This window comes from Hyaena hyaena, unplaced genomic scaffold (genome assembly GCF_003009895.1).
Source record: "Hyaena hyaena isolate Hyena2069 unplaced genomic scaffold, ASM300989v1 scaffold_310, whole genome shotgun sequence".
In the NCBI taxonomy this organism is placed as follows: Eukaryota; Metazoa; Chordata; class Mammalia; order Carnivora; family Hyaenidae; genus Hyaena; species Hyaena hyaena.
Window position 1 is genome coordinate 380507 of NW_024080940.1, and position 12958 is coordinate 393464.

Sequence of the window (12958 nt, forward strand, 5' to 3'; positions counted from 1 at the left end):
TTAATCCTCTCAAAGGAAGCTGAGGTAGCTGAATGAACTTATTGAATCAAAGGTTGCATTTTCAATTCTGGTGAAACAGGATGGCTCAACATTTTTGGATAACGATGTTAAAAAGTGGTCATTAGAAGCAAAAGATAAAACTTGGTAATAAGGATAAAAAATATTTCTTAGGTCAAGGGAAACTTTTGACGCATTTCACGTTTTGTAAGTCGATTGCTATTGGAGTTTCACCATTTAAAAAAGTCCAGTTTCTAAACTCCATTTGCAGGCAGGGCCCCAGGGGTATGAACCCTGTGCAGTTGGCCAGGGCTTCACACTTGGTTGAATGCTCTGCATCGCTGTCTTGAAGCTCTTAATTTTATATCTGCACTTGTGTTTTTCTAAGTAACACTGTATGATGAGACAATGAAGTGTGTGCATGAGCAGAAGATGCATGTTATACAGACACCTGTGTCAGATTTTAAGAAATACCAAACCTTAAGCAAAAGATATAACTTAAAATGTTTTATTGTTATAACAAGTAATATTTAACTTAAGGAAGAAACTCAGTTTGGGGCACCTGGGTGGCTCAGTCAGTTAAGCAGCCGACTTCGGCTCAGGTCATGATCTCACGGCTTGGTGAGTTCGAGCCCCATGTCAGGCTCTGTGCTGACAGCTCAGAGCCTGGAGCCTGCTTCGGATTCTGTGTCTCCCCCTTTCTCTCTGCTCTTCCCCTGCTCATGCTCTGTCCCTCTGTCTCTTAAAAAGAAATAAGTGTAAAAAAAAAAAAGAAACTCAGTTTAATCAGTCAAGCTGGACCTTTAGATCAGCTTGAAGGAAATAACAAAATTATATGAAAAGTTCTGGCAAAATACTCAACCAAAAATCAAATAATTACCAAGACTTTGTAATTTTGGCTGGTCTAAACTTGTATAGTCTTTTCACTTCTGATAGGGTAATATTACAATCCCCAAGTATATCAAAGTATGTATTAGTTAAACATAAGAAGGTATTAAAATTAATATATTCTACAATAACCATGGAGGTATAAAAAACAAGAATAGAGTTAACTTTTTAAAATAAAGTAAACTTAGCGGTTGCCTGGGTGGCTCAGTTGGTTGAACGTCTGACCCTTGGTTTTGGCTCAGGTCATAATCTCACGGTTTGTGAGTTTGAGCCTCATGTTGGACTCTGTACTGACAGTGTGGAGCCTGCTTGGGATTTTTTATCTCTCTCTCTCTGCCCTTCCTCTGTTCATTCTCTCTGTATGTCTGTCTCTCTCAAAATAAGTAAATAAACTTAAAAAAATTAAAATAAATTAAACAAACTTATTTCACTGATATTTTAGGCTTTCTGTTTACTCTAAATTTTTATGTTCTGTCCTTTGATTTTGATGTTTAAGAACTGTGATACTACATTTGGAATTATAATTTAATTTATTTGAGAAATATAATAATTTTGTGATAATGCTTACATGTTGAGGAAAAAATGGTCTTCAAAGATTCAAGACAATTCAGTTGACTAAACCTAGCATTTGTCATAATGCAAATAAATGTTGGGGCTCTTCTCCCCTCAACCAGAATTCCTGGGCCATGAAATCATCTGTTTTTTAAAATAAGAACATCACCCTAGGTAAAATTGTTGTTAAGGACACAGGCTAATCCCAGTCTCTGTTTTACTGGTTACATTTAGGCGGCAGAGTTGGGCCCGGGCTAACCCCTCATGACTGTACTGTATAGTCTGAGTTTGGGCAAGTCAATTCTCTACATCTACTAGCATGTCCATAAAAATTGGGTCAAAACCTTAAATTTCCTCACAGGATTTTCTTGTGGAGATAAAATTAGGAAACTGCATATACCATGCTGAGGGAAGTGCTTGGCACAGAGCAAACACTGACATAAATTTAATATAAGCTGTTCTCATTATCAGTTAGGAATTAGTTTCATTGCAAGTAGCAGAAAAATGTTGCTTCCTTGTCTTAAATAGACATTTTATTTTTCCCACGTGACAGGAAACTCAGAGGTAATGATGAGTGGGCGTGGGGGAAGCTGAGGGCAAAATACAGGCTGGCACATCCCGCCCCCAGGGTGGAATATGTGTGATATTCCTCGGACACTCCTGGCTGCCCAAGAACAAAGGAAAGGGGTTCCAGTGCTTGTCATGGTGATGTGGGAAACCAAGCATATGAAAAATTAAATTCCCTTACTCCCAATAGCCCATTGACAAGCAATTGACTATATCATTTTTCAATAGTCCAAATATGAAATTTTCATTCACTGGCTGACATCTATGATTCCTCTTGTGTCCTATCCCAATGAAGTGGGAAACTTAAATCACGAAAAGTTTGGTTAGTTATTTTTTTTACTACCTTGACTCATATATCCTTAGCTCAGGAAAATCTTTTCTCTTTCATTCTCTACTTGAATAATAACACACTGCACAGACTTTTTTTATGCTAATCTATAGCTAATGGTTAATGATTCTTCTTCATTTTCAGGAGAGAAGGGGTAACTGATGTTGATACGGGGAAGCATTGTCAAAGTCGCTGTCCCATTCTGCAGTTCAGTTACATCTCCATGCTCTGATGAGCATCCTTTAGATGCTTGATTTTACTTTTTACCTTTCTTATTCTGTCCTATACATATCAACCATGGACTTCTGGCCCAGAGCTGGCTCTTGTTTATTTCTGATGAAGGCATACCTACCATCCTGTTTTCCTTGTTCTTTCTTCCTCTCAACTGGTCTTACTGACTCTATTTTAAATGTCTTCCCTTTTCTTTATTCCAGTAGTAAGACTTTTCATGCTTAAGAGTCATCAACACTTCTTCAGAAGTCTTCTCTGAAATTACTCCAAACCTGCAGTGACCTTTTCTGAATTTCTGCCAAAATTATAATCAATTCACACTCTCATCAATGAGCACTTTCATCAGTAATAAGTTATTTTCATTGATTGCTTAGCTGCACCCTGTTTTGAAGTGAGCCACCATGTTTGGTAAGTTTCCCTTTTATCGCCCCCAGAACTCAGCACAGAGTTGGATATATTCAGCCTTCAACATTTGTTTATGAACCTAACCAGGTCTTATTTCCATTTTCTGAAATATAAAAGTCCTCATGGTACAATCATCTCTTTACTGAACTCTGCAGGGCACCCCAGACATCCTGACATTTAAATGTTCTTGTAATGGCTGTGGCCCTAGATCTGGGATATACTATCAGAGCTCCCTTACCTGGATTAAAAACTGGAAACCAGTGGTAGAACTCATTCTTGTAGGGAACGGTGTCAAACTCACTGCATTGCATCTGCCGAAATGTTGGTACATCTGGGCGACAGGGGTGGACGTTGCACAAGCGATAGCGTTTTCTTTCTCCGGTGCAGTACTTCCCTCCAAACTTTGGTCTACGAATGAAACAGACAAGCTGTTTGTTTAGTTCCCTTAAAAGCTAGCATTTTTCCTTAAACATTGCTTGCCATCTGGTCATGACTGTTCTTTGCCAAACTATGTCCTGTTCTAACCTCAAAACTCACCTTTTACATCAATTCTTTCATACATTTTTTGGTTGTTGTCATTGCCCATGATCATTCAGTCCCAGGTCTATAGTTGCCTAATTTGAAATACTGTGTGTATCTTTTCTACTTATACATCCTCCTGGCCTTCAAAACTCAAAATATATACTGAGAATGGATACATCATTTTCCTCCCAAAGTCTGCCCCTTCCCTAATTCCTATTTAGGTAGTTTAAAGTGGTCAGATTTCCATCCTTTGCCTTCCTATGACCCCACTGTCCATCATCTGACCAGTCATCAGCCATGTGTTTATATTTGCTTCCTCCTGTTCATTCCCACGATCACCAAACTAGTCTAATCCTTAACTCTATTCATGTCTCCCCTCCACCCGTCTTTTCCTTCATTCAATCTACTGTACACACATCTGGTTAATTTTTAGGATTGCTTTAATTATTTTAGTTTCTTGTTTAAAAATTTTTCTGGCACCCAGTGACCACAGAATCAAGTCCAACCTCTTCATCTTAACTTTCAAGGCCTTCAGGATCCTGACTTAATTCACCGGAACAGCTACTTCTCACCCTCCCCTTCATTTGCATACTGTTCCAGTGAGACAAGCTGACTTACTTCATATTTCTTTTCTGTGCCTCTGCATAGACTTCCCCTCTCGTAAGTCTCTGAATGTCTACATGCCACCTATGCTTTCAGGACCGAATAATGCTGTTGTCTCCATCATGAATTTTTCCTGGATTTCTGCCAGAAGTAATCTTTTTCTCCTTTTCAGTGGCATTTGATTGTACATACTATATCTACTTCCAGCACTTATCATTCCAAAACATAGTTCACTAATGATCCAATCCAAGTTCTATGCCATCTATGGTCTCTAAGTCATGCTCTGAGCACAGAGGTCTCTTAAACATTTAATGAATAAATAAGTTAATCTTATTTTAGAATAGTGGCTGGGTGGCTCAGTTGGTTAAGTGTCCAACTCGATTTCAGCCCAAGTCATCATCTCATGATTTGTGGGTTCAAGCCCCACATCGGGCTCTACACCAACAGTGCAGAGCCTGCTTGAGTTTCTCTCTCTGTTCCTCCCCTGTTAGCTATCTCTCTCTCTCTCAAAAATAAATACAAATATTAAAAAATTTAAAAAAAAATCTTTTTCAACTTTTTATTTCCTTTGCAATAACAACCTTCCCATCAAGATCAACTATTTACTCAAAAAGGGAGGAGCAAATATAACAAAACTGCCATCATAGAAAAAGAAAAGCTCTCTGTCCTTTAAGAAAGCTCTGGAAAATCTATGTATGCCTTTTTATCTTCACCTCACTGCATCTGAGATTAGGGATTGTGTCCACTATTGCAGTGCAGCATAATGGAGCTAAATAGCCGGGGATTTAAATTCTGCTTTACTTTTATTATTAGATTATTTTGAACAAGTTACATTAGCTTATTTCTCTGGGCCACAGTTTGTTTTGTTTTGTTTTGTTTTCATTGTGAAATAAGCATAATTGTTCTTAACTCACAAGATGGGAGGACTGAATGAGATAATGAATATATTTAGTACAGTAGCTAACACAGGGTAATGACAGCATTTTTGGATTATCATGAATAACAATCAACAAGTATTTATACAATAGCATGTGCTCAACATCATCTTCAGGAAGAAGAGAATACAAAAAAAAAAAAAAAAAAGCCAACTGATGCCCTGTGTCTCCTAGAAGCCTACAATCTTGTTGAGGAGAAAAAATATTATCTATATAATTAATGAGAGAAAATTTAAGAGCAATTATGTATCTCTGACTGTAAATATAATGAGAATTTAAAGAAGGGAGAGAACAGTGGAGATAAGGCTGACTGGAAAGAATTCATGGAAGAATTGCCTTGGAGAGGGTCCTGAAAGTATGGATGGAAGTGGCTTCTCAGAGCAATAGCAAAAAACATGCCAAGTGAGAAGCCTAGATGAAATCACATTCTAAACGCACAGGAAAATACAGAAATGCTGAGGCATAGGAGCACATGTACCCCAATGTTCATAGCAGCACTCTCCACAATAGCTAAGACATGGAAAGAGCCTAAGTGTCCATCAACAGATGAATGGATCAAGAAGATGTGGTTTATCTATACCATGGAATACTACATGGCAATGAGAAACAATGAAATCTGGCCATGTGTAGCAACATGGATGGACCTTGAGGGTGTTATGCTGAGCGAAATAAGTCAGGCAGAGAAGGACAAATACCATATGTTTGCACGTATAGGAGGATTAGGAGGAACTTGACGGAGGACCAAGGGGGAGAAGAAGGGCGGAAATGGTGGGGGAAAGGGAGAGAGGCAAACCATGAGAGACTCTTGAATGCTGACAAAAACTGAGGACTGATGGATGTGGGGGGGAGGGGGGATGGGCATGAAGGAGGGCACTTTGGGGATGAGCACTGAGTGTTATGTAGAAACTAATTTGACAATAAACTATTTGTAAAAAAAAAAAAAAAAGAATTCAGCAATATGTTAAAAGAAAAAAAATAAATAAATAAACGCACAGGAAAGTAGACATCTGCCCAAAGTACCCAACTGATAGTGGGAGAGTCAATATTTAAACCCTCATCTGCCTTAATCCTGAGCCCTCATCCACTGTGTTATATTGCCTGACCATGCAATCTAGGGGGACAGAGACCTCAAACCTTGTCATCTGGTCCATTTGCAGTAGTACTTCTTATGAGGTTCTGCTTGAACAACCATCAGGTTTTCTATACCTCCTTCCCCTCCTTTCTTAATGTGGCTTGGGTAGACTTCTGTTCCTTGAACATAAAAGTGATTTGACCAAGGCAGTTCACATTCATTGACCCCATGTAGAAGGTTCTAAGAACTGTCCATGATATTAGATTGGTTTTCTATCCATGATGATGGAGTGATACTCTATGATTCGGCATCTCTCCAGTTCATTCCATCCAACAAACATCACTGAAAGCTTTTACAAGCCCAGCTGGCTTCTCACTAGATATCTGACCAACATCAAGGATCCAATCTCAATGTCAGCTGGTCATGCACTGACCTGAATCTGTAACCTGAATCATACAACTGAATCTATGACTGTGTTTCCATTGTCATTGTTTTCAATAAACTTAAGCAAACCAGCTACTGAGATCAAACATGGTCAACTCACCTGAGGAGACTCTATCACAAATTATGGTCTCTAAGATGGGGGTTAGAACCTTTTCCCCTAAGAAGCCAAGTTAGAGATTCATCCTACAGTCCCTCAACAAAGATGTCCCTTTCTGACAAACACAGATCACCAACCATCCTCCCAAGAGGCTACAGATGAGTGGTGGCTGAATAGAGAGCACTGCCAGGTCCCAGAGCAAATTGCCTACATTTCCTCATCTCTAAAATGGAAATCACATTTCTTATTACATTATAATAAGCCATAAAATGAAGATTTTATGTAAAAGTAAAGTGCTCCATTCTGGTTTTGATTTTTTGAAGTCATAGAAATTTTATACTTAAACAAAAGCAACTTCAGGGTGCTTGGATGACTCAGGCAGTCAAGAGTCAGACTCTTGATTTTGGCTTACGTCAGGATCTCCTGGTTTGTGACTTTAAGCCCCATATCGGGCTCTGTACTGACCATCTGGAGCCTGCTTGGGATTCTCTTTCTCTCCTTCTCTCTCTGCCTTTCCCACACACTCTCTTAAAATAAATAAATGAATTCTAAAAATTTAAATAAAAGCAACTTTAATCAAAAAGTAAGATTTAAGAATAATTTTATCCAAATTGCTCAAATATATACTTTCATATGTGGTAAATGATAAAGATACCATAAAAACTACTATAATATCTACCATTTACTGACAGTTTCCTGTAGTAGGTATTGTGTTAAAGTCTTTATATATATTAACTTAATCCTTAGGAGAAATATGTTATATATATTTATTAAACATACACACACATATATACATATAGTAATATAATTATTAATAAAAAGAGAAGTAATATTTAGAACTGAGGTATTGAGGAGACTATAATCACACTTATCATTTGCCTTTTAAAAATTGTGACTCTTACTTTTCAATACAGACTAATGAAATTCTAGGCAAAAGAAGCCTAATATGTTTTCTACTTACCAGAAACATTATATGTACACTTCTTAAAAATGTTACTTGGGAACTAGTATACCAAGAAATAATGAAGTTAAGAATGTAATATATGTTTTGAAAACAAGGAAATTTAAATGTAATTCATATATAGTACCATTATACAAATTAAAAGTTTGAAAAAGGTAAGCACTTTAAAAAATTGAAAGCTGCTTTGTGAAATAACTTCTATGGAGCATTTAACAGGCTATTAGGGAATATAAAATTCTTATCTAAAACATTAAAAATAATTATCTTAAAAATGTACTATTTTAGTAGTTAAGGGAAGAAAATTATTTTTATAAAATTAAACATTCATTATGATTGAAAGAACCTACAATCTGATTAGCAAAATTGAGGGTAAGTAACCTCTCAGTAATAGAGTGATGTTATCTGGAAGGATTTAACTGCATAATCTAGGACCTTTCATATAGAAGATACTTTTGAAAATGTGCTTATTTCTCCAAATGATGGAAGCAGCTTACTTATCCAAGTGGTAGTAAGAATCCGGTGCCTCACCAAAATGAAACAAAACAGAATCAGTTTTCTTCCACCCCTTAAGAATCTTCTGGTTCCCTTTTGTCTTTCGGAACCCATTTTATTTCCCTTAAGAGGCTTGGGGTCGCTGACGTTGTTGCTGTCCATGACTGGTCTCGGCACTTGTGGAAGGAAGGGACGTAGTTTTGGTGAGACTTACTCCGGGTTGTTGCAGAGCCTCTCTGCACTCTGGGCTCCGGCTCCACAGGTCCTGGAGCAGTGGGACCAGGCTGACCAGCGGCCCCAGCCTCCTGGAATGCTCTCTGGTTTCTTTCCCACTGTGATACACTTGCCAGCCATACACCACTAAAACGGGAAGAGACGGGAGAGGCATATGTCACCAAGGCTCCCACTGCAAGCTGAGCCAAGAACTCCGCAAGTCGCAACCCCATTCTCCCTGAGCAAGCAGGCTTCCTATGGCCACACATCATATGGAGAACAAAGAAGAGCTCACAAAATATTTCCCCAGGAATCTTGGGTTTTCGAATCAGAGAATGCCAGAAACTGAAGGGAACTTCATGGTGCCTTATTGCAGCCAGCCACGGCTACTCAGTGTTACTCAAAGTGTGGCTGGCAGAGTGGATGCCAGAATGTCAGTCCACACACCTCTTCCTTCACTGAGAAAGTCTTGTTAGGACAAGCGGCTCAGGATGCTGAGTAACATAGTTGTTTTGTAATGTAATTGATTGACATTCTGGGGCAGGCCCCTTGTCATGGTACATGACCATAAACAGATGTTTTGCAGACTGACACTGTGGTAACACTTCTCTATGGCCTCTATGGGCATTTAATGATCGCAGCAGACAACCCAGCCTCTTGCAAAAAGTCCACTCATTGTAAACAACAACAACAACAACAACAAAAAACACTAGTTGAAGTGCTTTTTAACATCAAATACAACTTTTGCTTTCCTATAACTCTATTATTATATGATCTACTTTTTCCAGATCTAGCATTTTAAGTGGCTCAGAAAAAATTCCGTCATCTCTTTAAGGCAGTCCTTCAACAACTATCAGTTTAGGAAGGTGAACATACAAAAAGGAAACAAAAGAAAAAGCAATTTGGTTGTAAGATGACTTGGACACATTTTATCTGCTGGCCTCCTTTTCCTCACTATTTCTGGTCACTGTGTGTCGTGACTGAGTTCTATAATTTCAGCGATGGGTCATGTCACTCCCAAGCTGCATAAAGATACCCAGTAAACGTCGACATCTTAGGCTCACAACAACCACAACGGATTTTGTGGAGCAGCAGATATTACCCTGTTCTCAGGCAGTCTGGTGAATTTCTAACATCTGAGCTCTTGGGTGTCTGGTTTTCCTGCTTAGTTAAATGGGCAGAACCCCAAGAAATGCAGTCAGATGAGATGATGAGAATGATGATAACTAGTGGCCCAAATCCAGCATTTTTGGAAGGAAGAAGCCACTGGCTTGCCTTCTCAATTTTTAACATGGAGGAGGTGGGGGGAGTCCAAATGAAGGCTGATCATAAGCTCAGCAGATGTTATTGACCACAAATTCCTCAGAAGTTCATCAGGGAAAGATGGGATGGATGTTTTGCAAGTGAAGTGTAGAACTGGGCCTCAGCCCTCTCTCCTTCACTGTTTCCAGTGAAGGCTCAAAAGGCGCCATGGAAATAAGCTCCTTTCCTCTGGCTAGTCTGACAATGTGACCTCTGTTCACCCAGACAGCTGCTCTTCAGGACCCTCTCCCCACTCCTCCCCAGAACCCTGTGCCCACCACCCTCCCGCCTTCCCTCCCTAGCCTGCCACGTCACCTTCTTCTCACCACAGCGTGTCCCATCGGCAGCGGCGTCCAGCTTAGAGCGACAAAAGCCTTTCACTGAGCACCACAGAGTCTGGCAGACATTCTGGACAACAAATGTGAAACTGTACTTTTTGCATTTTCAAAACTTGCACAAAAGCATTTCTACAATGATGGTGAACTATACACTCAAGTCACCCACAAACTTAAAATGTACGGTTGTCAGTGAGGAAGAGTGATAGAAAGTGGTCGTTCGAGAACGCTCAATTCAAACTTAATTCGGATTTTGTTGTCATTCAAAAACAGTGGTACGGTCTACTTAGCGATAAGGAAACAGAAGATAAAACGCATTTCCTAAGAGCTGAGACTAATTTCTAAAAGGGTGGCACAGTCTCACTGACCTCAAGCAAGGTAACGGATGACAGCCATGAAAGGTCAATGCCAACTACGGATGAAGGAATCTGATTACAAACAGCTGGTGATTGTAACTTGAGCCTACTCACTGAAGGAAATGGAAACTATTCCACCTACAAAGCCTAAGCTTATTTACTTATTACTCAGAGAAGCCTGCTTGTTTTATCCTCCAGGGAGTGAAATGAGTCTTCCCTACCATTTCTCCTCTGGAAGGAGGAAGAAGGGGAGGTTCACTAGATTCTGACATGCCATTGGAAATGGTTTCACTACTTCTATCCAGCTTTTAGCCTTTCTTCTACTCACTGGTCATCCATCATTCCATCTACTTAGTTATGCTCTAAGTTCACTGGGGTTTAAAAAAATTTTTTTTATAGTTTATTTATTTTTGAGACAGAGAGACACAGAACATGAGCAGGGGAGGGGCAGAGAGAGAGAGGGAGACACAGAATCTGAAACAGGCTTCAGGCTCTGAGCTAGCTGTCAGCACAGAGCCCGACACGGGGCTCAAACTCACGAACTGTGAGATCATGACCTGAGCCGAAGTCTGACGCTTAACCAACTGAGCCACCCAGGCTCCCCTATTCACTGGTTTTTAAAATAAGATTTCATATAGTTTTTAACAATTTTAGAAAATTCTCAATCTTCCTCTCTCTGAACTTTGCCTTTCCCTGATCACCACTATTTTCTCCTTCTGGAACTCTTAATTGTCAGTGATGAGTCTTCCCATTCTGTCCATCATGTCTCAACTTCACTTTTCCATTTTTTAACTCTCAGTTGTCTTATATATGAAAGTTGAGAAAGTCTGGATTTCTATCAGGAAAAGAGTAGCTTCTCCACACAACTCTGAAAAATACTTAAGTGAGATGGAAAGTAATTTTTTTCAGCTCTAATTTTCAAGTCTGCTATTTAACTGAAACACTGAATTTAAAATCAAAGACCAATTTTTCATTTCTAGCGGTTGTAATTATTTTTCACATCTACCTTACAAGTCATCTTCTAGTATATTTTTCCTTTTCTCATATGTAGTTCTTCTTTTATGTATTCATTTTATTATCCTTACCTGAAATACTTATCCAAAGTTCTTGAGGATTTATGATCTCTCCCTCACTTAGCTGTAGGTTGTTTTAAATTCTGAATTAGAAGCTGAATGGTGAATTCGTCTAATCAGAAGTTTTATCTACTGGATTTTTGTGCATCTTTAGCTGGGCATTGTCTCCATGGCAGGTTTTTAATCTTTGTTTCTACCAGGCATCCCTGGTAGATCAGATCCCTGATCTGATACCAGATCAGAAATATGTTTATCTTAGGGGCGCCTGGGTGGCCCAGTCAGTTAAGTGTCCAACTTTGGCTCAGGTCATGATCTCAAGGTTTGTGGGTTCGAGCCCCACATTGGGCTCTGTGCTGAACAGCACAGCACCTGGAGCCTGCTTCAGATTCTGTGTCTCCCTCTCTCTCTGCCCCTCCCCTGCTTGCATTCTGCTTCTCTTTCTCTCAAAAATAGATAAACATTAAATAAATAAACATGCTTATCTTATATATTTTTTTAGCTTGGGGGTTCTCCAGCCACACAAGAATATATATTTGAAGTCTGAATCCAAACTCATATGGATATGGCCTATGGTAAAGTATTTTCTAGTGAGACAGTTATACACCAGCATCCCTCCCGTCAAAACCCAAGCTGAGATAACAGATGCTTCTCTGCCATCTTGTCAGTGGTGATTTTTCCTAGCCTCTCTCTCATTGAGGCAGAGCTCCCCAGTTCAGAGTCTCAGTTCCAGCTCCCTGCTCTGCTCCATGAGAGCGTGTCATCACCTGTTGCCACTGGATGTTAAAATCAAGGCCCTTTGGTTTCCTTTGCATCAGCCTCAATGTGCTTTTCACTCCCTTTTAGTTTTTTATCCCTGAGGATTTTTTTTTAACTTTCTTATAAGTTTATTATGCATTTATAAAGAATGATGTGCTGGGTAAAGGGTACACAAGAGCTCTCTGTTCTATTTCTCCAACTTTTTTTGAGTTGTAAGCTATTTCAAGATAGAAGAAGTTATAACAAAGGAGGATGATTCTGTATTCTCTGGTATTTTAGGTGTGTGTGTGTGTGTGTGTGTGTGTGTGTGTGTGTGTGTGTTTTCATTGAAAAGGATTAGCTTATCTTGGCTGCAATATGCAGGGATCTGAAGTCTTCATTCATTTATCTCAATTCTTCATTCTATTATCCATTTATCTAGGTCCTAGGCCCTGCTGAATGTTAGGAATAAAAGCTCCTGCAGAGCTTACATAAAGCAGGGTACAGACAACTAGAAAGCAACTACAGAGGTGTCTAGGTGGCTCAGTCAGTTAAGTGCCCGACCTTGGCTCAGGTTATGATCTCACAGTTCCTGGGTTCAAACTCCACATCAAGCTCTATGCTGATAGCTCAGAGCTGACAGCTGCTTTGAATTCTGTGTCTCCCTCTCTCTCTGCCCCTCCTTCACTCACACCCCATTTGTCTCTCTCTCCAAAATAAATAAACATTAAAAAAATTTTAAAGCAACTACAATATAATCTAACAAAGTCTTTGTCCAAAAAAATTCAGAATAGAATGTGAAATGATATTTAAGCTGAGACATAGAGCATGACTAGGAGGGATGGTGCCC

At 39.3% G+C, this 12958-nt stretch overlaps 1 protein-coding gene across 2 annotated transcripts in view; it reads right to left on the reverse strand.

Annotated features, from left to right (window-relative positions):
- ADAMTS12 (ADAM metallopeptidase with thrombospondin type 1 motif 12) overlaps nucleotides 1–12958 on the reverse strand; it is a 301553-nt gene that overhangs the window by 92000 nt on the left and 196595 nt on the right. For both annotated transcript variants that reach the window (XM_039248274.1, XM_039248273.1), the window contains exons 10-12: nucleotides 9925–10017; nucleotides 8309–8454; nucleotides 3207–3376 (exon numbers count right to left, since the gene is read on the reverse strand). In XM_039248274.1, the coding sequence (XP_039104205.1) occupies nucleotides 3207–3376; nucleotides 8309–8454; nucleotides 9925–10017 (409 nt within the window). The remainder of the gene's footprint in view (nucleotides 1–3206; nucleotides 3377–8308; nucleotides 8455–9924; nucleotides 10018–12958) is intronic.